Source organism: Gadus morhua, chromosome 15, assembly GCF_902167405.1.
Source record: "Gadus morhua chromosome 15, gadMor3.0, whole genome shotgun sequence".
Taxonomy (NCBI): Eukaryota; Metazoa; Chordata; class Actinopteri; order Gadiformes; family Gadidae; genus Gadus; species Gadus morhua.
This window is the reverse complement of record NC_044062.1, coordinates 22,515,818-22,539,330: the sequence shown is the minus strand read 5'-3', so window position 1 is coordinate 22,539,330 and position 23,513 is coordinate 22,515,818. Positions and strand designations below refer to the sequence as shown.

General features: G+C 43.9%; 1 protein-coding gene across 4 annotated transcripts in view; it reads right to left on the bottom strand.

The window, feature by feature from the left end:
* Positions 1 to 23,513, bottom strand: part of nckap1 (NCK-associated protein 1) — a 35,223-nt gene that overhangs the window by 3,464 nt on the left and 8,246 nt on the right. For 2 of the 4 annotated variants that reach the window (XM_030379101.1, XM_030379103.1), the window contains 26 exons: positions 20,673 to 20,765; positions 20,499 to 20,555; positions 20,224 to 20,366; positions 19,439 to 19,529; positions 18,618 to 18,755; positions 18,324 to 18,372; positions 17,971 to 18,127; positions 17,598 to 17,654; positions 16,806 to 16,902; positions 16,493 to 16,599; positions 14,892 to 15,024; positions 13,874 to 13,955; positions 13,701 to 13,759; positions 13,273 to 13,418; positions 12,689 to 12,821; positions 12,378 to 12,497; positions 11,249 to 11,388; positions 10,601 to 10,732; positions 9,625 to 9,843; positions 9,358 to 9,488; positions 9,164 to 9,261; positions 8,782 to 8,875; positions 8,015 to 8,097; positions 7,829 to 7,909; positions 7,602 to 7,695; positions 6,751 to 6,867 (listed from right to left, as the gene is read on the bottom strand). In XM_030379101.1, coding sequence (XP_030234961.1) covers positions 6,751 to 6,867; positions 7,602 to 7,695; positions 7,829 to 7,909; positions 8,015 to 8,097; positions 8,782 to 8,875; positions 9,164 to 9,261; positions 9,358 to 9,488; positions 9,625 to 9,843; positions 10,601 to 10,732; positions 11,249 to 11,388; positions 12,378 to 12,497; positions 12,689 to 12,821; positions 13,273 to 13,418; positions 13,701 to 13,759; positions 13,874 to 13,955; positions 14,892 to 15,024; positions 16,493 to 16,599; positions 16,806 to 16,902; positions 17,598 to 17,654; positions 17,971 to 18,127; positions 18,324 to 18,372; positions 18,618 to 18,755; positions 19,439 to 19,529; positions 20,224 to 20,366; positions 20,499 to 20,555; positions 20,673 to 20,765 — 2,851 coding nt within the window. The remainder of the gene's footprint in view (positions 1 to 6,750; positions 6,868 to 7,601; positions 7,696 to 7,828; positions 7,910 to 8,014; positions 8,098 to 8,781; positions 8,876 to 9,163; positions 9,262 to 9,357; positions 9,489 to 9,624; positions 9,844 to 10,600; positions 10,733 to 11,248; positions 11,389 to 12,377; positions 12,498 to 12,688; positions 12,822 to 13,272; positions 13,419 to 13,700; positions 13,760 to 13,873; positions 13,956 to 14,891; positions 15,025 to 16,492; positions 16,600 to 16,805; positions 16,903 to 17,597; positions 17,655 to 17,970; positions 18,128 to 18,323; positions 18,373 to 18,617; positions 18,756 to 19,438; positions 19,530 to 20,223; positions 20,367 to 20,498; positions 20,556 to 20,672; positions 20,766 to 23,513) is intronic. The other 2 variants (XM_030379102.1, XM_030379104.1) reach the window with 1 other exon arrangement.

Here is a 23,513-nt window from a genome sequence, read left to right as displayed (position 1 = left end):
CCCAAACCGTAAATGGTGACGACACGCCAATTGCATGACTAGATCCAGATCTCTTCGGACTACGCAGACGACAAAATCCAGACACGCCGGCCACTAGGTGGCGCTATACCAAGGGAAAACGCGTTTGGGGCTATAACTCCCATACCGAACCTCCCACAGTCAAAAACTTGTACGCACATATTCACTGGAGTCTGCTGCATCTTTTGGCATAGGCCACGCCCATTTGCGTCTATAATTTTTTTTCGCAAAATCGCGAAATCCGCAAAACTCTTTTTTCCCTACTCCTCCCACATTTCTTGACCAATCGACACCAAACTTTGCGCACGACATCTTCAGACGCACACGCAGAGGAATCGTGAGACAGTTTATTGATCGGACCTTCGACGACGAAACGGTAGCGTTTTGAATATTGGTTTATGAGCTAAATTAGACGTGGAAAATCAAAAATCCAAAGAAATCCAAAATTAGACATAGGATCGAGTCCAAACTTTACACACATGTTGGTGCTAACCTTATCGGCGTTCGATAAAAAATTCGGAAAATTACGCCCTCAGGGGGCGCAATAAACGAGGAAATTGTATATCTTCTAATTGGCCAAAGGAATGTTCTTAAAACTCAAGGGAAACCGTCAAGGGGCAAACCCGAGTCTATATAGAAAATATGGCCAAGAATTATTAATGTGGGCGGGAGTTATTTGGCAAAGGAAAATTGTCTTTGGAAAACTTCGCCACAGGGCGGCGCCAAAAAACCACCACATTGTCTATCTCCTAGTTGGCCAAGGGAATGTTCTGAAAACGCGTTTTAGGCTATAACTCCCACACCGAAGCTCCCACAGTCAAAACCTTTGTATCCACATGTTGTTCACGGTAGCGTTTTGAATACTTGCTTCGCGTTGTGCCGGCAAAATGCACATTTCTTGTCGCGTTGTGCCGGCGAAATGCACACTTCTTGGACCCCTGCATAACTGCTTGCAGTTCTAGTTAGGGGTCCAAGCCAACAGGTTGGATCCCTATTGTTTTTGTAAGGATTATTATTCTTATACTTCCTACCAAGAAAGTGGTACTACAGCCCAAACCGTAAATGGTGCACACACGCCAATTACATGACTAGATCCAGGTACGTGAAGACTATGCAGACGACCAAATCCAGACATGCCGGCCACTAGGTGGCGCTATATCAGGGAATACGCGTTTGGGGCTATAACTCCCACACCGAACGTCCCAGAGTCCAAAAACTTGTACACACAGATGCATTGGAGTCTGCTGCATCTTTTGGCATAGGCCACGCCCATTTGCGTCTAGAATTTTTTTTCGCAAAATCGCGAAAACCGCAAAACTGTTTTTTCGCTACTCCTCCAGCATTTCTCGACCAATCAACACCAAACTTTGCTCACGGCATCTTCAGACGCACACGCAAAGAAACCCTCAGACAGTTTTTTGATCCGACTTTCGACGACGAAACGGTAGCGTTTTGAATATTGGTTTATTAGCTAAATTTGACGTGGAAAATCAAAAATCCCAAAAAACCAGAATTAGACATCGGATCGAGTCCACATTTTACACACATGTCAGGGCTAGCCTTAATGTCGTTCGATAAAAAAATCGGAAAATTTCGCCTTTAGGGGGCGCAATAAACGAGGAAATTGTATATCTTCTAAAAAATTTCGCCGCGAAAACGCTACACTGACTTCTCGCTACTCCTACCACAGTCAAATCCTTTGTATCCACAGGTTCAGGGTAGCGTTTTGAACACATGCTTCGCGTTGTGCCGGCGAAATGCACATTTCCTGTCGCGTTGTGCCGGCGAAATGCACACTTCTTGGACCCCTGCATAACTGCTTGCAGTTCTAGTTATTATTATACTTCCCGCGCTAAAAGTGGGCCCACAGCCCAAACCGTAAATGGTGCCGACACGCCAATTGCATGACTAGATCCAGGTCCGGCACCGCTACTCAGATAACAAAATCCAGACACGCCGGCCACAAGGTGGCGCTATACCAAGGAAAGACGCGTTTGGGGCTATAACTCCCACACCGAACCTCCCACATTCAAAACCTTGTACACACATATTCACTGGAGTCTGCTGCATCTTTTGGCATAGGCCACGCCCATTTGCGTCTAGAATTTTTTTTCGCAAAATCGCGAAAACCGCAAAACTGTTTTTTCGCTACTCCTCCCACATTTCTCGACCAATCAACACCAAACTTTGCACACGACATCTTCAGACGCACACGCAAAGAATGCACGAAACACTCTTTTGATGCGACCTTTGACGACGAAACGGTAGCGTTTTGAATATTGGTATATTAGCTAAATTAGACGTGGAATATCAAAAATCCAAAGAAATCCAAAATTAGACATCGGATCGAGTCCAAATTTTACACACATGTTGGTGCTAACCTTAATGTCGTTCGATAAAAATTTCGGAAAATTTCGCCATTAGGGGGCGCAATAAACGAGGAAATTGTATATCTTCTAATTGGCTGAAGGAATGTTCTTCAAACTCAAGGGAAACCATCAAGGGGCAAACCCGAGTCTATATAGAAAATATGGCCAAGAATTATTAATGTGGGCGGGAGTTATTTGGCAAAGGAAAATTGTCTTTGGAAGATTTCGCCACAGGGCGGCGCCAGAAAACTACGACATTGTCTATCTCCTATTTGGCCAATGTTCTGAAAACGCGTTTTAGGCTATAACTCCCACACCGAAGCTCCCACAGTCAAAACCTTTATATCCACATGTTGTTCACGGTAGCGTTTTGAATACTTGCTTCGCGTTGTGCCGGCGAAACGCACATTTCTTGTCGCGTTGTGCCGGCGAAATGCACACTTCTTGGACCCCTGCATAACTGCTTGCAGTTCTAGTTAGGGGTCCAAGCCAACAGGTTGGATCCCTATTGTTTTTGTAAGGATTTTTCTTTTTATTATACTACCTCCCCCTAGAAGTTGTACCACAGCCCAAACCATAAATGGTGCCGACACGCCAATTGCATGACTAGATCCAGGTCCGGCACCGCTACTCAGATAACCAAATCCAGACACGTCGGTCACTAGGTGGCGCTATACCAAGGAATACGCGTTTGGGGCTCTAACTCCCACACCGAACCTCCCACAGTCAAAAACTTGTACCCACATATTCACTGGAGTCTGCTGCATCTTTTGGCATAGGCCACGCCCATTTGCGTCTATGAATATTTTTCGCAAAATCGCGAAAACCGCAAAACTGTTTTTTTGCTACTCCTCCCACATTTCTCGACCAATCAACACCAAACTTTGCACACAGCATCGTCAGACGCACACGCAAAGAAACCCTCTGACAGTTTTTTGATCCGACTTTCGACGACGAAACGGTAGCGTTTTGAATATTGATTTATTAGCTAAATTTGACGTGGAAAATCCAAAATCCAAAAAAATCCAAAATTAGACATCGGATCGAGTCCACATTTAACACACATGTCGGGGCTAGCCTTTATTTCGTTCGATAAAAAAATCGGAAAATTTCGCCATTAGGGGGCGCAATAAACAAGGAAATTGTATATCTTCTACAAAATTTAGCCGCAAAAACGCTACACTGACTTCTCGCTACTCCTACCACAGTCAAATCCTTTGTATCCACAAGTTCAGGGTAGCGTTTTGAACACATGCTTCGCGTTGTGCCGGCGAAACGCACATTTCTTGTCGCGTTGTGCCGGCGAAATGCACACTTCTTGGACCCCTGCATAACTGCTTGCAGTTCTAGTTAGGGGTCCAAGCCAACAGGTTGGATCCCTATTGTTTTTGTAAGGATTTTTAGGGGTCCAAGCCAACAGGTTGGATCCCTATTGTTTTTGTAAGGATTATTATTCTTCCCCCCTTGAAAGTGATACTACAGCCCAAACCGTAAATGGTGCACACGCGCCAATTGCATGACTTGATCCAGAATCGGCACCGCTACTCAGATAACAAAATCCAGACACGCCGGCCCCTAGGTGGCGCTATACCAAAGAATACGCGTTTGGGGCTATAACTCCCACACCGAACCTCCCACAGTCAAAAACTTGTACCCACATATTCACTGGAGTCTGCTGCATCTTTTGGCATAGGCCACGCCCATTTGCGTCCATAATTTTTTTTCGCAAAATCGCGAAAACCGCAAAACAGTTTTTTCCCTACTCCTCCCACATTTCTTGACCAATCGACACCAAACTTTGCACACGACATCTTCAGACGCACACGCAAAGAATGCACGAAACACTTTTTTGATGCGACCTTTGACGTCGAAACGGTATCGTTTTGAATATTGGTTTATTAGCTAAATTAGACGTGGAATATCAAAAATCCAAAGAAATCCAAAATTAGACATCGGATCGAGTCCAAGTTTTACACGCATGTTGGTGTTAACCTTAATGTCGTTCGATAAAAAATTCGGAAAATTTCGACATTAGGGGGCGCAATAAACGAGGAAATTGTATATCTTCTACAAAATTTCGCCGCGAAAACGCTACACTGACTTCTCGCTACTCCTACCACAGTCAAATCCTTTGTATCCACAGGTTCAGGGTAGCGTTTTGAACACATGCTTCGCGTTGTGCCGGCGAAACGCACATTTCTTGTCGCGTTGTGCCGGCGAAATGCACACTTCTTGGACCCCTGCATAACTGCTTGCAGTTCTAGTTAGGGGTCCAAGCCAACAGGTTGGATCCCTATTGTTTTTGTAAGGATTTTTATACTACCTCCCCGTGAAAGTGGAACCACAGCCCAAACCGTAAATGGCGCACACGCGCCAATTGCATGACTAGATCCAGAATCGGCACCGCTACTCAGATAACAAAATCCAGACACGCCAATCACTAGGTGGCGCTATACCAAGGAATACGCGTTTGGGGCTATAACTCCCACACCGAACCTCCCAGAGTCCAAAAACTTGTACACACAGATGCACTGGAGTCTGCTGCATCTTTTGGCCTAGGCCACGCCCATTTGCGTCTGTGAATATTTTTCGCTAAATCGCGAAAACCGCAAAAATGTTTTTTCGCTACTCCTCCCACATTTCTTGACCAATCGACACAAAACTTTGCACACAACATCTTCAGACCTACACCAAAAGAATGCATGAAACACTTTTTTGATCCGACCTTTGACGACGAAACGGTAGCGTTTTGAATATTGGTTTATGAGCTAAATTAGACGTGGAAAATCAAAAATCAAAAAAATTCAAAATTACACATCGGAACGAGTCCAAATTGTGCACACATGTTGGTGCTAACCTTAATGTCGTACGATAAAAATTTCGGAAAATTTCGCCATTAGGGGGCGCAATAAACGAGGAAATTGTATATCTTCTACAAAATTTCGCCGCGAAAACGCTACACTGACTTCTCGCTACTGCTACCACAGTCAAATCCTTTGTATCCACAGGTTCAGGGTAGCGTTTTGAACACATGCTTCGTGTTGTGCCGGCGAAACGCACATTTCTTGTCGCGTTGTGCCGGCGAAATGCACACTTCTTGGACCCCTGCATAACTGCTTGCAGTTCTAGTTCTTATACTTCCTACCAAGAAAGTGGTACTACAGCCCAAACCGTAAATGGTGCACACACGCCAATTACATGACTAGATCCAGGTACGTGAAGACTATGCAGACGACCAAATCCAGACATGCCGGCCACTAGGTGGCGCTATACCAGGGAATACGCGTTTGGGGCTATAACTCCCACACCGAACGTCCCAGAGTCCAAAAACTTGAACACACAGATGCACTGGAGTCTGCTGCATCTTTTGGCATAGGCCCCGCCCATTTGCGTCTAGAAATTTTTTTCGCAAAATCGCGAAAACCGCAAAACTGTTTTTTCGCTACTCCTCCAGCATTTCTCGACCAATCAACACCAAACTTTGCTCACGGCATCTTCAGACGCACACGCAAAGAAACCCTCAGACAGTTTTTTGATCCGACTTTCGACGACGAAACGGTAGCGTTTTGAATATTGGTTTATTAGCTAAATTTGACGTGGAAAATCAAAAATCCAAAAAAAACAAAATTAGACATCGGATCGAGTCCACATTTTACACACATGTCGGGGCTAGCCTTAATGTCGTTCGATAAAAAATTCGGAAAATTTCGCCATTAGGGGGCGCAATAAACGAGGAAATTGTATATCTTCTCATTTGCCAGAGGAATGTTCTTCAAACTCCAGGGAAACCATCAAGGGGCAATCCCTAGTCTATCTAGACAATATGGCCAAGAATTATTAATGTGGGCGGGAGTTATTTGGAAAATGAAAATTGTCTTTGGAAAAATTCGCCACAAGGGGGTGCAAAAAAACGACGACATTGTCTATCTCCTATTTGGCCAATGGAATGTTCTTAAAACGCGTTTCAGGCTATAACTCCCACACCGAAGCTCCCACAGTCAAAACCTTTATATCCACATGTTGTTCACGGTAGCGTTTTGAATACTTGCTTCGCGTTGTGCCGGCGAAACGCACATTTCTTGTCGCGTTGTGCCGGCGAAATGCACACTTCTTGGACCCCTGCATAACTGCTTGCAGTTCTAGTTTTTATTATTCTATTCTAGTCATCCGATTGTCTCCTGAAGGATCAGATGACCTCTTAATAGGAGCTACGCTACACCGAATAGATAAATGCACTCCTGCTTGCCTGATTGCCACTTAACATGGTCTTAAACAGTATAACGTGGTGCTCAATGTGCAACGTCAATGTAACGTCAATTCATTAGCAAATAACCATATATTAGCGGTCCGCGCGGCCACCTACCTTCGATGGCAGGGCTGTACTGGGACATGACATTGCTGGCTAGCGTCGGCATGGAAACGGCCACGAATACCATCAGCAGACAGGCAATTTTGTACTCCTCCTCTGGACTTATGTTCTCTGTAGAGGAACGACAGATCAGTCATTACAGATTCATTCTTTCAAGAATCTAAAGCCACCTACACAGCTTCAAAAGTTTGGAGTCACCAAGACAATTTTTCATAATTGCACAAGGGTTTTCTAATCATCAATAAGCCTTTTAACACGATTAGCTAAACAATGTACCATTAGAACACAGGAATAATGGTTGCTGGAAATGGGCCTCTGTACACCAATGTAGATATTCCATTAAAAATCAGCCCTTTCCAGCTGGAATAGTAATTTACCAAATTAACAATGTCTAGACCAGAACTTTTGTACGGTAATACCGGTAACTATTGTACGGTAATACCCATGACTGAATAACTTTTTTCTGAATAATTTCTGATGATTGAATTTACTGCTTTTAGATTATCATTGTTAACTGAATTAAGATTTGTATCTTGTGTATTGTTATGTTTTGTGTCTTTCTGTGTGGAACCCAGGAAGACTAGCTCGTCCCACTTTCGTGACAGATAATGGGGACCCTTTTAAACAATAAACAATCAAATACTATTTCTAGTTAATTGAATGCTATCTGCATTGAAAAAAATGTGTTTTTCTTTAAAAAATAAGGACATTTCACCCCAAACTTTTGAATGGTAGTGCAAGTACGGCTGACCTAACTGCGTTGCAGTACTCACTTTGCAAATTGAACCATGGAATACGAGGAGGAGGGCCGTGGAAATGGATATGGACGCGTGTGTGTGTCTTACCACTTTTCTGTGAGGACAGGGCCACGACCAGCGCAGGGTCGATTTCGCAGGGCAAGCCAGCTGCTGATGACAGCTCGTAGACATTCATCGCCACCTACACCGAGACAAGGAGAACACAAAATAGATGGGAGGGTCATATTGGAAGAGTGGAGCCTGGCTGTCTATCCCCGTGTATATGTGTCCCTTTGTGTATGTGTGTGTGTGTGTCCCTGTGTGCGTCTTCATACCTTCATGTCTGTCTCTCTGGGGATGTGGTCTTTGAAATCCTCCACTGAGCTGACCAGAAATGGGATATGACAGGACAGCACCTGAGGGAGAGAGGGAGAGGGATACATATGATAACGGGCGAGAGTACAGAAACACACAACTTTCAACAAGAGAGTGGACTTTGAGAAACGTGCTCCGTGTCTTACGTCTCTGAGAGCTTCCTGAGCCAGGGAGCGGAAGGACAGGATGACGCCGATGATGGTCATCCTCTTTAACACACTGTCCACAGCTGGAACGAACACACACACACACACACACACACACACACACACACACACACACACATTAGCTCACCAGCAGCAGTCCAAGTAGTCAGCACACACACACATGAACACAAATCAGCTGGACGGCAAACAGTGACTGTCACCTAATTAGGGTACACCCTCCTGAAAGACTTAAAACTATCAGAACTGATCTCATTTGATGCCTTTGGCTCATAACTTAAGGACTTATTAGACATTGTACCCGTGTATAATTCCTTACTTTCAATCCCCAAACTTTCTTTTAATTGTGTTTTGTTTGTATGGAACATATGTATTGTCTGTTCCTTTCTGTCCTCTTGGCTAGGTCTCTCGTGAAAAAGAGATCTGAATCTCAATGAGACTTTTGCCTGGTTAAATAATAAAAAAATAAATAATAACGGGAACTAATGCGCATCTTAAGCAAAGCCTCGGCAAGCAAAACATAATAACTCAAGTCACAGTGTAAGCAGTTTTGCTCCCGTTTTGGCTAAAGGAAGTACAAGATTGGAGGTGATATTCAAAACGGAAGAGGCTAGAAATAATAAGTCGAACGCAACAGCAGGAGGAGCTAAAAATAGAAACAGTGAAATGGTGTTCTGGCTTCCTGTGAAAGTCACTCCCAAGGGAGGGGAGGGGGGGGGGGTGTTGTCAGTCTGCAGCACATTATTTACAGGAGAGTTTCTTGAAGAGGGCCGCCATGTGCTCTGGCTTGTCAAAGCTCGTCCTCATCTGGGTCAGAACCTCCACGTTGTCCACCACCAGTTTCTACACACACACACACAAACACACAATTCCAACAAGCCAATTTTAATCCCGGGGGGGGCGAAATGACCTTTTGTACCTCACCAACAGCTGAGGCAGAGCCGAGAACTTTCTACACAACACGTCTCCAACCAATAACAAACAGCAACAATTACATTTCGAAGCAGAAGCCCAAAGGGGTTATTATTACATTTTAAGCCAAATGGTTGTCATCACTTTTTTCTTTCAAGTGCTAGAAGGCGTCCACTCCAATGTGTGTGTGTGTGTGTTTGCATTCAAGTGTGAGCGTACCTTGAGTTCAGCCACTTGTGAGGAGATGTGCCACATCAGGCTCTCACTGAGGAACTTCATACCGTAGGGCCCCAGCAGCTCTGACAGGGAGCGCATCTCTGAGCAAATAAACACACACACGCGCAGCGTTAGTGTCTTAGACACACCGCAACACACCGCCAGAGGAGACCCCACACAGCGGCAGCAGAACCCACCGGAGATGTCGGAGTACTCCTCCGCGTTGAACGTCAGCTCGTTCTCCGTGGGCAGGTTGACAAACGCCTTCATGGCCGGGAAGTAGGCGATGTGGCCGTTGCTCACCTGGCGAAGCAACGTCTCCAGGTACCTACGGGAGGACACACACACGCACTTAAGACTCTGATATAACCAGACCCAGTTCCAACTGGTTTTGGCCTATGTGTGCAAGCTGCATCGCACAAAAAGGAAAAGCGCCCAGCCAATGTGGGCTCAGAGCGCCTCACCAGTTGGTGTAGAGGCTAGTGATGGTGGGCTCTCCGTGGCTGTCCAGGTGCTGCGTCTGCTGCAGCAAAACGTTGTTGAACACGCGGGTGATGTCGATGGTGACGTAGTTCTCTATGGACTGCAGCACCGTCATGTAGGCGCGCACGCTGGTCAGTAGCTCGCTGGGCTTGGCAATCTCCTGCGTGGCCTGGTTGTACATGGTCATCCCCACGATGGACCTGCAGAGGGGGGGGGGGGGGGGGTTCAGAGTTCACCTAGAGTTCAGAGTTCACCTAGAGTCTGCATAGCCTCCGCCTCCCAACCATTCCTAAGCACTTATTGTATGTCGTAGGTCCTGTCACCTACAAAAAGTACTTAGTTGTGTAGAATCCTATCCTAGCTATCTTTGTTTTATAAGGGAATGGGTAAATCTAGCAATAATTGGTGCTTTGCACTTGGTTCTATGAACAGCATGGCATCCCTGAATGTGCATGCTGTGTTGTTTTACAGTAATAAGAAACAATATTCGAGTGCCGGCCGAAAGGGGAGGTTAAGAATGCACGTGTGCTTTTATGTGTCGTGTTAACTTGATGTGGGAGACGCAAATGCGTGTGCAACGGCTCAAATACACCGGACAGGTCTACCGCAGAATCCGGCCGCAGTAGTAAATGAGGCTGCTACACGAGTATATTTTTGCGAGTCTGGTCTATTTTTTGTCAGCACAATTGAAGCTACAAGGTCCCACAAACAGCCTAACTTTAAATAAAGTACATTCAAATAAATAAATGAAAGTGTATCACTGATCAATTCAGTACAAGTTAAAACAGTCTACACCTCGGAATCCTGCATAATCACAGGGCTAAACTCAATAGGCCAACAGTGAGGCTGACAAGCAATGAACGCAACCACGCGCTACAAAACCCCGCCCCGCCCCCTGCGTCGGGTCAGTTCCCCGTGTGTGTGGGGCTGTGGGCTGTCAGGTGGGCGTGTGTTTACTTGGTGAAGCGGATCTCCAGGTGGGAAGTGAGGTACTCTCTGGGGGTGAAGGTGTGTTCCCACACCACCATGTTGGGTACGTAGTTGATGGAGAAGCAGAGCTCAGACAGTGCTGTGTGGAGCTTATCCAGGCTGGAAGACAGAGGACAAGACTTCATGACTCAAACTGTTTTACTATAACAATAATCTAACTATACACAAATACATTACTTTAACCATCTACAAAATTAATTACTATATGACCAAATGAAAAACACACCTCTGGACCAAAAGTTTGACATTATTGATGCTTTTAAGGATTTATTTTGGTATTATAAGTTATTGATAATAAAGAACAGTATTGTATGAACAATAAATATGACATTGATTAAAACATCAGTAAGAATGTGTTTGTACTTGGATGTCTGACATTGATGACAACAACTCTCAGAGAGAGAGAGAGAGAGAGAGAGAGAGAGAGAGAGAGAGAGAGAGAGAGAGAGAGAGAGAGAGAGAGAGAGAGAGAGAGAGAGAGAGAGAGAGAGAGAGAGAGAGAGAGAGAGAGAGAGAGAGAGAGAGAGAGAGAGAGAGAGAGAGAGAGAACCATCATTAAGAATGTGTATGTCTGACGTTGACGACACCATCAGAATGTGTGTGTGTTTGACTGACTTGGTGACGAGCAGCCGGTTCTTCCTCATGCTCTCCACGCCGGGCTTCTCTCTCTCCGGCTCGCCCTTCTTCCCCGTTGCCTTCTTGCTCTTCTTGTTCACTGCCTGGCTGATGGTCTTCGCACAGTGCTTAGGCAGCAGCTGGAGAGAGATGGAGAGGAAAAGAAAGAGAGACAGAGGATAAATGAGAGGCGAGTGCGGGTAGTGTGTGTGTGTGTGTGTGTTAGGGCTGTCAACGAATATTCGAAGTTCGAATATTCGTTCGAAATGTATCCAAAAACGCGAATTCGAACGTGAAAGTTAATATTCGAATGTGAAAAAACACTCCCGCGGTACAAGCGCCTCTATCTGCTTTGTGAATGAGCCTCTGTCTGTTCGCGATGTCCCTCATAATATTCGAATGTGAAAAAACACTCCCGCGGTACAAGTGTAACAGACTAGTATTGTGAAGAGCGAATGTATTTTATCCCCTCGGGGTTTCCGTACTTGGATATAGGTATTCCAGCTCGGCTATGCCATTCAATAAGCATCCGTAGTAGAGCTCAGGGAGCTAGTAGTCTGGCTGGTGAAAGCTGCTATAACGCAATGTTCTCGGCAAAGTCCGAGACAGCTTTTTTTTCATGAATCCGAACGGTGCGTAGTGCTGGCCCTTTCGCTGGCATGGTGAAAGACGTAGGCGACATGCATTTTTTTCTTTATCGATTTTAATAGGCCTTCTCGATAAATGGTAAGCAAAGCAAGGAACGTTACCACTAGCATACTTTGTAACATTCAGAAGCGGGCGTCTTCTTCAGATTACTATAGTTTGCGCGCTTGCAGGTGTGGTGGTGAAATGCAAGCGATACAAAGATGTGGCTTTTCATGATTAGGCCTCCACGTTACTGGGCTGTTTATAGGATATATATATATATCCCACTAATTTGAACCATGGTTTTGTCGCATTATTGACATATTGACGGCAACTGCGTAAAACAGGCAACCAGATATTCGAATAGTTCGAATTCGTGATTTTTTTCCAAACGAACATTCGAATGTCATTTTTGAGCAATTTTGACAGCCCTAGTGTGTGTGTGTGTGTGTGTGTGTGTGTGTGTGTGTGTGTGTGTGTGTGTGTGTGTGTGTGTGTGTACCTGGTCACTGAGCGTGCACTGCTCGGTGCAGATGTCGGTGATGAGGTTGCGGGCCTGCTTGGCCATCTCGTCCAGGAACATGTTGCACAGGGACAGACTCCGGTCGCCGATGTGATGGCGCTTTACAGGGAAGAGAGACAACAACCGCAGAGTGAGTGGGCGACCTGCATCCAGCTGCTCTGTGTTCATCCACTGCATGTGTCATGCACGCGCGCTGTGTGTGTCATGCGCGCGCGCGCGCTGTGTGTGTGTCGTGTGTGTGTGTGTCGTGTGTGTGTGTGCGTGCGTCATGCTCTTCGTGTGTATGTTACCTCCTCAGGACAGAGCTCGTGTGTGCAGGACATGAAGTGTGTGCAGAGCAGGGGGAAGCAGATGGAGTGTCTGCTCTGGGAGGGAAGCTCCAGACACTGCTGGAACATCTTCTCAAACGCCCGGCTGTAGAAACTACACACACGAGAAAAGTTATCACACAAGAGAGCCAAACTGTACTATTGAATATTTTCAAGTGATTTTGAATATTCGATTATGATGAGTCATTAGTGTTCCCTTGGTGCGCATCATTTTTCCACAATGGGACACCTCTGCCTTTAACAGCTTCAAAATCCATCATAACGACTGCGGTTCAGTAGATCCATCGACCAGATGCTCTCTCGCAAAAATAATATGCTCAAAGATTCATTAGTTAAACAACAATAACGATGATAGTAACTAATATCTAATCATCGTTATTAACAGCGGTATAAAGCCCTTAGTTGTGTTTTATTACCTACTTACGCATTACCCAACAGGAGCCATCTAGAAACACAAACGTAGACATCGTCTACTTCGACACAGCAATCATCCTCGTGTTATCCAAATGATCAAACAAATAAAACATGTCCGATGTGAATCTCACCAGAAGATGGAGAGGTCTGACGTCTCCACCAGCATCTCCACCAGGGAGTCCACCATCTTGGTGTGGAAGATGATGGTGTTCATCATCTTGCCCAGCTCCTTGTGGTCCACCAGGCCCAGGCTGGCCTTGGACACGCTGGTGTAGGCCTGGGGGCGCACAGCAGCAACGCTTCAAAATAAATCTACTGGTTCATGTTGTTATTCCACAGGCGTGGGAGATGGTGTCTCTGTTTTTTTTTATTGAATATCATTTGTGATATTTTTTCATAATATATGCTCAACAGTGCTCATTCTGATTCAAATAAATGTTATAGATTTATAATAGATAGAATAATATAATTACTCTACAGTTGAGTGAAGCTAATGAAGAGTTTACATTTTTGGATTAGAAGGGAATCAAAACAAAAGGAGGCATGAAGGTTTGTGTACCTGCAATCTGAACCAGTCCAACCTCATGCCTCGGAAGTCAAACACATCGCCATCCTCCACTGCAGACAAAGAGAAAACACTTTACAATCTAATACACAATCTCCTGCCCTTACTCTGGCTCACATCTTAATACAGAGCGAGGACACACATGTCCTACTGTAATAACCAATCACCTTGCTTGACGCTGAGGGAGGTCATGGTGTTGACAAAGGAGGACATGATGATGGACTCATCCTCGGGACACACAGACAGGTTCTGAGAGAGAGAGAGAGAGAGAGAGAGAGAGCGAGAGCGAGAGAGGTGAGACAGGTGGTTAGACACACCTATACAATTCATCACACTGCTGTATACACATGTTACACCTAGAATTGATGCCCCGTCATTGCTGAAGCACGGTAGCATCTGGCAACTGTCAGATTACAGTTTGTTATCTGTAATCTGTACAGTTTATTTGGTAGAGGCAGACCGGTTTATCTAAGCATTTCATGGTGATGGTGATTCATGACATCTCATGAAACCATGAAATTACTAAGGAGACCCTTTGGTGTCATCATTACCAGTTTTTTTTATTTAATCATAGTGACGACTAGCATGATTCAACCTAAATTTAGATTTCTCTCACTCCATAAGTCTGTCTGAGGCTTCCTCCCTCTGAAAAGGGTTTGCAGAAATTGAGCAATAAAACTTTCTCCCTTCCACCTCAACCAATCCTAAATAGGCTTCTGATTATGTAAGTGAGATCCCTTTGGTTGATTTTAAAGCCTTTTTTTGGCCTTTAGGGAAAAGTAGCGTCAATATCCAAATCCAATTTTCTTTTATGTTGGTTACTATGGTAACATGCACTATGTCATCATACCTTCTTAACGAAAATGAGTACAGAGGCAAGTACCACTCACAGAACATTACAAAGAACATACAGAGTACTGCATTCCCTTAGTGGAGGAGGTAGAGAACATGACCAGGGCCTCCTCACTGTAGGTCATAGAGTGAGTCTCTTAGTGGAGGAGGTAGAGAACATGACCAGGGCCTCATCACTGTAGGTCATAGAGTGAGTGTCTTAGTGGAGGAGGTAGAGAACATGACCAGGGCCTCCTCACTGTAGGTCATAGAGTGAGTCTCTTAGTGGAGGAGGTAGAGAACATGACCAGGGCCTCCTTACTGTAGGTTATAGAGTGAGTCTAGTCTCAGTACCTGGACCAGTTCGTTGAGCACCACGGCGTCGAAGCCCGACAGGTACTGGACATAGTAGCGCTGCATCACCGGCCCGTACTTCCTGACGTGAGCCCGCAGCTCCTCCATGTAGAATATCAGCTCTGCTATGTGCCTGCGGAGACACACACAAACATATTACATTTATAGATTGAAGCCAGACTGCACCTATATCTTGTGAAAGCACAGGCATAACCGGGCTCTGCTGATCGAGATTGAGAACCCCTTTACACCAGGCATTTACATGCATTACATCGGATATGGCTCCACTAAAGCACATTTAATTTTCATCTGATATTTTAATTTGTCTTCGGTGACCAGATTTGATGTAAAATATTGCTCTCTTATCATGAATGAATTAGTGTTTAGAATTTCCCTCTCACATGTCACGTTTCCTGCACGTTAACTACTGCGGTCCCATAAGCGATTACAGCATTGTTATAACGGAACAAACGGCGTTGTACTGCCTTTTGTCTGATCTTGCCTGATGATGTTATAGTAAGTTGCGATTTCCAGCAGTGAATGGGTTTGTTTGTTTCTCTTGTGACGTATTTTAAGAACACCAGCTGTATTTCCCTCACTTAACCAATAGGGGGTAGGACCAAACATATTAGCCGTAAATACTACACATAGCCACAAGGGAAAGCAGGACATTACTGAAGGCTGCAATAGATACTTTAGCCACAGAGGGCAGCACCACAGACCAGGCGAGGAAAACCGAGGATTACGTCACACCGGTTCCTCTCCAAGTCTTCCGGTCCTCCCTGAGTCCATAAGAAGCCTCCAGATCGTGAAGGCGGGTTAGAATTCTCTCGGCAGCGATTAGACATAGGTGGGTTTATGCCTATGATCAGCTAGGAGAACGCTCGCACGTGCTTAGAATACATCTTCAATCTCTCTTTGCTTCAGAGTATCAGTTTACCATACCGAAAATACTTGATACAAATAAAGTCTCTTTAAAGCTATTCCTTTGGATTCGATCACTTTCCTGGAAGAACTCTGCACTCTTTTGCATTTAAATGTAACACAGCTAATGTTTGTTTTTATTGTCGTTCTAATATCCCTGACTCAAAGACTATCATTTGACTGCATAAATAAATGCCAGAATTGGCTCTCTTGTAATTCTAGGAAAGGTTATAATGCTTGCTTTGGTTAACTTCAAATATTAACTTATTTGCGCTAACTTATTAGCGCATTTAAAGTCACAACAAATCCTAGCCATCTTGACAGGTGTCCATCTGTCGTGCCATCTTCCCCCCTCTGCAGGCCTGTCTGATGGGACGTTGCCCACAAACCGGTCCGTACATCTTGGCTACTTTTTGGGCAAAATCCGATGCATGATCACATTGCTCCAAACACAGGACCTCGCTGTAAAGGGGATCTCAGAGGCGCATTTAACGGAGACATTGGAAGTTCGGATAAACATACAGTGTATATGTATAGCTTATGCACATTTGTTCTCATCCGTCAAGTACAACTTACTGGACTGTGTGTGTGGTGTGGTGCATGTGTGTGTTTGCACGAGTGTGTGCTTTATTGGGTCAGTGGGAGAGCATGGCGGTGGTGTGTGTGCATGCCCCTACTTGTCTATGAAGTCGTCTGTGCTTTTCTTCTGGATGTTGTCGGCGTGACGCAGCAGCCAGATGATCTCGTCTCGTGCAAAGGACAGCGCCATGAAAACAAATAATGCCTAGCAGACACACATACAGACAAACACATTTTAATTCTGGGGTGTGAATTTACATTTACAAAACATACATTTAAAAATGTATAGACCTTGAATTATTGAATTCTATGTTGGGATTTAAATCACAGATCAAAATGAAAAGACCCTTGACTTGTTGTGTATGTGTTTAGGGGACATGACATATGTTCCAGATGGTTCTTTGGCATCACCTTGGGTCCTAGTAGTCCTGGTTGATCAGCCAACACAGTGGCCAGCTCCTTCAGGGCAGACCTGAGGAACTTGCGTCTCTCTCGGTGCATGGAGCCGCTGGGGGGGGGGGGGGGTCAAACACAGCTACCTTTAGACCTTTATAAATTAAATTATTGTATATTATAAACCATAATTAACCCTCTGGTTTATTTAGAGCTGTCCAAAGGAGAATACTCGTACAAGTATATGTGATGTCATTGGCCATATCGTTCAGCCATAATTCTAACCTTTGTGACCATGAATGCAGAAGAAAATTCACATTATGGTCATAGTCCTATGCATCCATATTTCTTGGATAGCAATTTTCGATTCTATACACAAGAAATATTAACTAGAGATTTGATGATAATAATTGAATAATATTGCTGTCAGGCGATTAATCGCATTAATGACATAGTTAACTCGCGATTAATCACTTTTTTTTTCTATTCTAAAGATCCCTTGATTTCTTGCTGCTAGCCTTTTAGTGAGATCAGAGTGTTGAGGACAGTAATAAAATATATTTGGTAAGATGGATAGAAGAGAGACCCGCAGTGTTGTTTTTCTAACGTGACTAGTTGTTGCTAGACAGCAGGAGAAAAAACGTTTGCTAAGCCAAAAGAGCGTTAATCGCGAGCTAAAAAAATTAACGCCGTTAAAATTGGTTCGGGTTAACGCCGTTAATGTTAATGACGCGTTAAAATGACAGCACTAAATAATATAGATTAACAAATAATGAGACCATATGGTTTAAAATATGGATAAACACTTACGCATGAGACAGAGCCTGTTCCTTACACTCCCGGATGTCATTGATACGCTTGTTGTATCTGAAACACACACAAACGTGAGATTTGCATTCAATGAAAAAAATGATCCCGCAAGGGAATAAGTAAATCTTTAGCTTCCGACCCGCCCATGAATCATTAACAGGATACAGTCGGGTAGAGCTGTGGGCGGCGGAGAGCATACATCTCATAGGACTGTGTGCAGACAACATTATGATATGTGGATGACTGATACGAGTGATGGATGGACTTATGTTTCCAAACGTTATCCATCCATTCATCAGTGCATTCAACACGCAACTATGTTTGGATATATTCAATCTGTGACAAGGAACTCCATCAATCTTCACGGCCGTACCCTCTGATGTTGACGAACAGGTCCTCGCAGGCCTTGTGGATGTGGAAGACCTCGTCTCTGAACAGGCAGAGGCAGGTGGAGCTCTGCAGGGCCAGCTTCCACAGGGAGAGGGCGGCTGCATCCGTGCTCAGCACCGCGTGGCACAGGATGAAACCGACTGGGGGGGTACATGCCAATTAATTGTATTCAATTTCCCAAGGAGATCTGTGTATGGTCTTCAGTTGATACGGTTTATGGATACAAAAATATATGAGACTGACTCTCATATTTATTATTATTTATTCATTAGCATAAAATAACTGAGGGATCCACGCACAAACACACACACACACACACACACACACTATACTTACAGACGATCCACTTCTCCATTGCATCCAGGGACAGATATTCACATGGCATCTAAAAAAGAGCAAAGCGAATAGTTAAGCACACAAAACCAACACACACGAAGAAATACAACCTTGGGAGTGGGCTAATTTAGAAATCAAGGATGTATTAAAATTCACTGGGAGGCAATGCTTATTAATTTAACAGAACCATCAACAAGTAATTATTGCCCAGCTATTGTAGGTCGTTAGGCCTTAAGAGGCCTGATACGGTCAGGAGGGTGCACCCTCCACACTGGGGAGGTGGCAGCCACGCACCGTGTCGGACTGTGCTGGGTTGAGCATGGTGGAGGGGGCTGAGATGAGGGAGAGCAGCTGGGCGTTCCTCCACTGGTCAGCCGAGAGGTTCCTCCTGGGGTAGACCATCTGCAGGCTGATCAGCGCATCGGACAGCGACTGCGGGACACAGGGGCACACGGTCAATCTGTTCCAACTGACATCGATAGGATTGATATCGCACCGCCATGACATCATGAGTAAACAAACTCAAGCATTACACATAGTAGCTAGGATAAATAGATGAAAATAATTACAATTACAAATCTCTATCAATGAGTAATTGTCTGAATGCATTGATGGAATACAACTTATAAGTAAGTATATACACTACCGTTCAAAAGTTTGGGGTCACTTCAAAATGTCCTTTTAAATGCCACTGTTTTTAACAAAAGCACCGTTTCTTTTTTTTCAATGACGATAACATTAAATTAATCAGAAATACAGTGTAGACATTATTAATGTGGTAAATTACTATTGGAGCTTGAAAGGGCTGATTTTTAATGGAATATCTACATAGATGTACAGAATCCCATTTTCAGCAACCATCACTCCTGTGTCCTAATGGTACATTGTTTAGCTAATCATATTAAAAGACTTACAGATGATAAGATAACCCTTTAGCAAATATGTTATCCCATCTGAAAACTGTTGTATAAAACTGGGTTTTCAAGGAAAACGGGAAATTGTCTGGGACTTACAGAACGGTATTGTAAAACATTTGAACGGTATTGTATATTTCAAAGTGCAGTCAAGGCTGCCGTTACAGATAGGGCTGGGGTCCCAAGGCCCTGAGCTTTTACCTTTCCATGAGGAACAAACTCCTCCATCATCTTCTTCAGAGGGTTCTCGTAATCCACAATCATTTGGCCCAACCTGGGGTACTCCCTGTCACTATGGAAACAGAGTTACCAAGGTTACCGAGAAGCATGACAGATGACAGCATATAAATTTGTCAAGTTTAAACACCTACGGTCAATCAAAAAGGTGCGTCTTCCTTCAAATTCTCAAATAAAGAAATTACATACATCTGTGATAAAGTGCCTTTCAGGCAAACGTGTCAGAATGCTTGACAGATTAGGTGGCTGTGTCGGTACTCGCAACTGACTAAGCCAATAGAAAGGAAGGAAATATCTGCGTTTCTCCAAACGTAGGCTAAACATAAGGGAAAAACAAACATTTCATTTGTATGAATCAACTCACACAGGCACACCCTGCTGCATGGATAATTGCATGAATCTAGCTTTCGTTGTAGCGCAAGTAAGTATCCGTTCATTCAATTGGTAACCACAAAATCACTTTATCTGAAAAGCAGTGCTGCTACACACTAATCATTACCTCAGAATCAGAATCAGAATTTATTTTATTACATCTTGTTGTACAGTCAAGTACACAAGAGTAAAATTCTTATGCTTGGTTCTCAGCAGCCACATAGCAGCAACATTTCAAACAGTAACATCAACACAGCAATCCCCTATGGGCTCTTGGTTCAACCAGTTTCCTCCCTCTCCCATACGCCTCTCATTAAGATGGAATGGGCCTGCCTCAGGCTGTCCAATAGGAGCAGCATCAGTGCGTGTCTAGTTACCTGGCGCCGTGGGTCATCTCGTGGGCGTAGTTGTACAGGCCGATGATGGCCTTCCTCTCCTCGATGCGGGAGAGCAGCATCATCAGGTTGGTGTAGGTCACCACCAGGTCCAGGTAGTTCTTTGTCAGGTCAAAGTTTACCGTCTGCATGAACAGGAAATGGGAAGTTGGTCATCAGTGACAACAATGAGATAAGCTGGGGCTTTATTTGGCCAAGATAGGAAAGTCACGATATTATAATGAAGAGACGGTGTTTGCAGTGGTTATTTAACTTACGATATCAAAGAAGACCTGACAGGCATCAATGGTATTCAACAGCTCACAAACATGGTCCTGCAAAGACAACAAAGCAGCCTTCATCACTAGGCTCATCCCTTCCCCTCCCGTTGAAGTCCTCGTCCATTTGCAGGTTACATCACACCCTGTATGGGAACGGCTGTTTGCTCCTACCTTAAACTCCATCACATCTACAAAAGTGAAATAGTAGAGAGCCAGGTTTTTGAGGATCTCAGACTTCTCTTTCTGCAGCTGAGCCAGCTGTTGCTGTAGAAACCACATAAGAAAAGGTAGGCGTCAGTAAACTTTTATTTTGATTGATGGGGAAGCAACATATGACCTGAAAAGCAACGGTCGCTTTGCCGTTGTTCTGACAGATAACGGCAGATAAAAAGCACTGCACCATTTTGTCAAAGAAAAAAATAGAATCTGTTTGAATTTATTCATTAATTATCACAGAAATGGTGCAGTGAATTTTGTTTGAGAAGATCTGCCGTTCTCTGTCAGAACATAGTAAAAGAAATGCTGATATACGGGGGTAAATATTTAGATAAAAAAAGATTATGATAGAAGGAAGCTGGCCACCCAAAGAAAAACCTGAAATGTATTTCCCCAGAGGTAAGAGTCCGTAAGGATACACCAAGAAGAGGACCAGAACAGGAGCCAACCACGCACCAGAGGACCGTGTGCAGAACTGTGCTGCAGTCACCTGCTCTGCATTCACCATGTGAGGCTCTGTACTCCACTCAGCTCTCTGACTTCAAAATGGTGGGAAGCGATGGCTCAAACAAATCCCATTTATTGGTTAGATGATAGCTAATCTGTATGTGAATGGTGCTGATTTGATCTGAGTCATCAACTGTTTCACTGACCACTGCTGCGCTACATGCACACCTGATATAGGGCAGCTTGAGCCAGCCTGTCCAAGAGCTCGTCATTGACAGCCAAGAAGAGTGCATCAAGCTCTAAAGTTTGATATTATTTAGGGGCAATAAGGAAGAGCTTTTAATATGTAGACGACCCAAGGGGCCAATCAGAAGTCTAAATTGGACATTGCATGTAGCTCAAGCTTGTTGACTTGAGACATTACATTATGTCAATCATATGTAGGCCATATATTTGCAACTTGATTGAAGGGGTGCTAGGGTTGAAAAATATAGGTTTTTGCATTTGAAATTACTTAATCCCAGAAAAAATAAATTCTAATACAGCAATTGCAAAAAAGGACAGTGGGAAATCAAACAAAATGGACCTGTCTTTTTAGTTGAAACACTAGAACACCAGACCATGTGGTGCAGACAGCAGGGTTTATACAGCCAGCCAATCAGTGAGCTAGCCAGGCAGCCAGTTGGCTGTCATACACATCAGCAATTTATTTAGTGGATGAGAGAAAGCAAGAATCGCTGCAAGAAGTGCAAAATAAAAATGGCAAAGCAAAGCAAATAATTCTTCATAATGACAATATATTGATACATAAATTACAGTACTGCAAAATTAATTTAAGTGAACTTTGATACAAAAAAACTTACCAAAAAGCACAAGTCCGGAATAAGCCAAGTTTAGCATGCAAAACAAAACACAAACACAGAAACAAAGCATAAAAACAACATAAGAGACAATTTTAGCACTGAACAAAGCAGTAAGCTTGACATAGCTATACACACATATACACATGCACGCACACGCATATACACACACGCACACACTGCGATTAGCTTAATGGCAGGTTGACACAAAAGCTAAGAGCCAAGATAACGGTTATTGTTTAAATAATAACAATGACGACAATTACAGACAATTATTCAGATATTGTATTGAAGGAGAATTTGTCTGGAATTCAGCAGGTGGCATATGACCGAAAAAATGCCAACCCAATTCTTTTTTGAATAAATTATTTCTAAAACATTGTTGATATTAATTATTTGCTTACACAAATTCATAGGGCTGAACGATAAATCAAATTCAAACCGACATCGCAATATAAAGGAAAGCAATTTTAAAATCGCAAAGGCTGCGATTAAAAAAAAGAAAGTGTTCGTTAAAATGTTACACAACCTAACCAATAAGAGGGTTGGAATGGGAAACACCGGCATGCGTGTGAGAGCAGTAGATGAAAAACTTGCCACACTACGCAATGATTTGTTGATGTTGATATCTTGTGCAAATGGCCTCGAAGTATGATGTTTGCATGGCTAGACACCCGACCAGCAGGGTGTCAAGTAGGCCGTATACCACCCGGCAGGGATCCCTGACCGAAATGTTCCTGAATATAACTCCATATGAACGAGATCCAAAAGCTCAAAATGACTGAAGCGATGTGATGAAAGATGCCCCTCAACACGGTGACCGAGGCAGAGTTTACAGGTTTGGTAAAGACACTGGATAAACAGTACACAGCACGCCATCCCGAACATATTTGGCCAGGCTGCCCCACCGAGCTATTTAAAACATGCAGGCAGCGCTGACAGCAGAGTCTTTTGCTACTACCAGGGACGTCTGGTCGAGTCGCACATGTTTACATATTACTTGTTTATTACAACAGAATTGTTTTTTATTTCTGCAATTCAGCTTGTGTGATTTGTTAGTAGGGATGCACGATATATCGTCATTAATATCGGTATCGGCCGATGTTCATAATTTTTTTACTTATCGGCATCGGTCCGATGAGTAAAATTGGGCCAATATCCACAACCGATATCCTCTAGTTGCTGTTTGTGTGTCGGGAGAGGGAGAAGGAGGGGGAGGGGAGGGGGATTTGGCCATATGTATAGGGGGATTATTTATTTATCAACACGGCGGATGCGTGCGCAGAATGATCGCAAAAACAAAATTTGTTTGACCGGTTGCCACGGTTATCTCCGTGTGGTTGCGTTGCTAATTAGCAATGTTGTCAGCTTACTGTTACATTAAACTGTAATCAGAAAAAGCGGTTATATGCTATAGACCCTATAGTATCTGTGGTATAAATACTGGGACGAATTTCGAATTATAAATATGTACACTTTATGTTGAAAG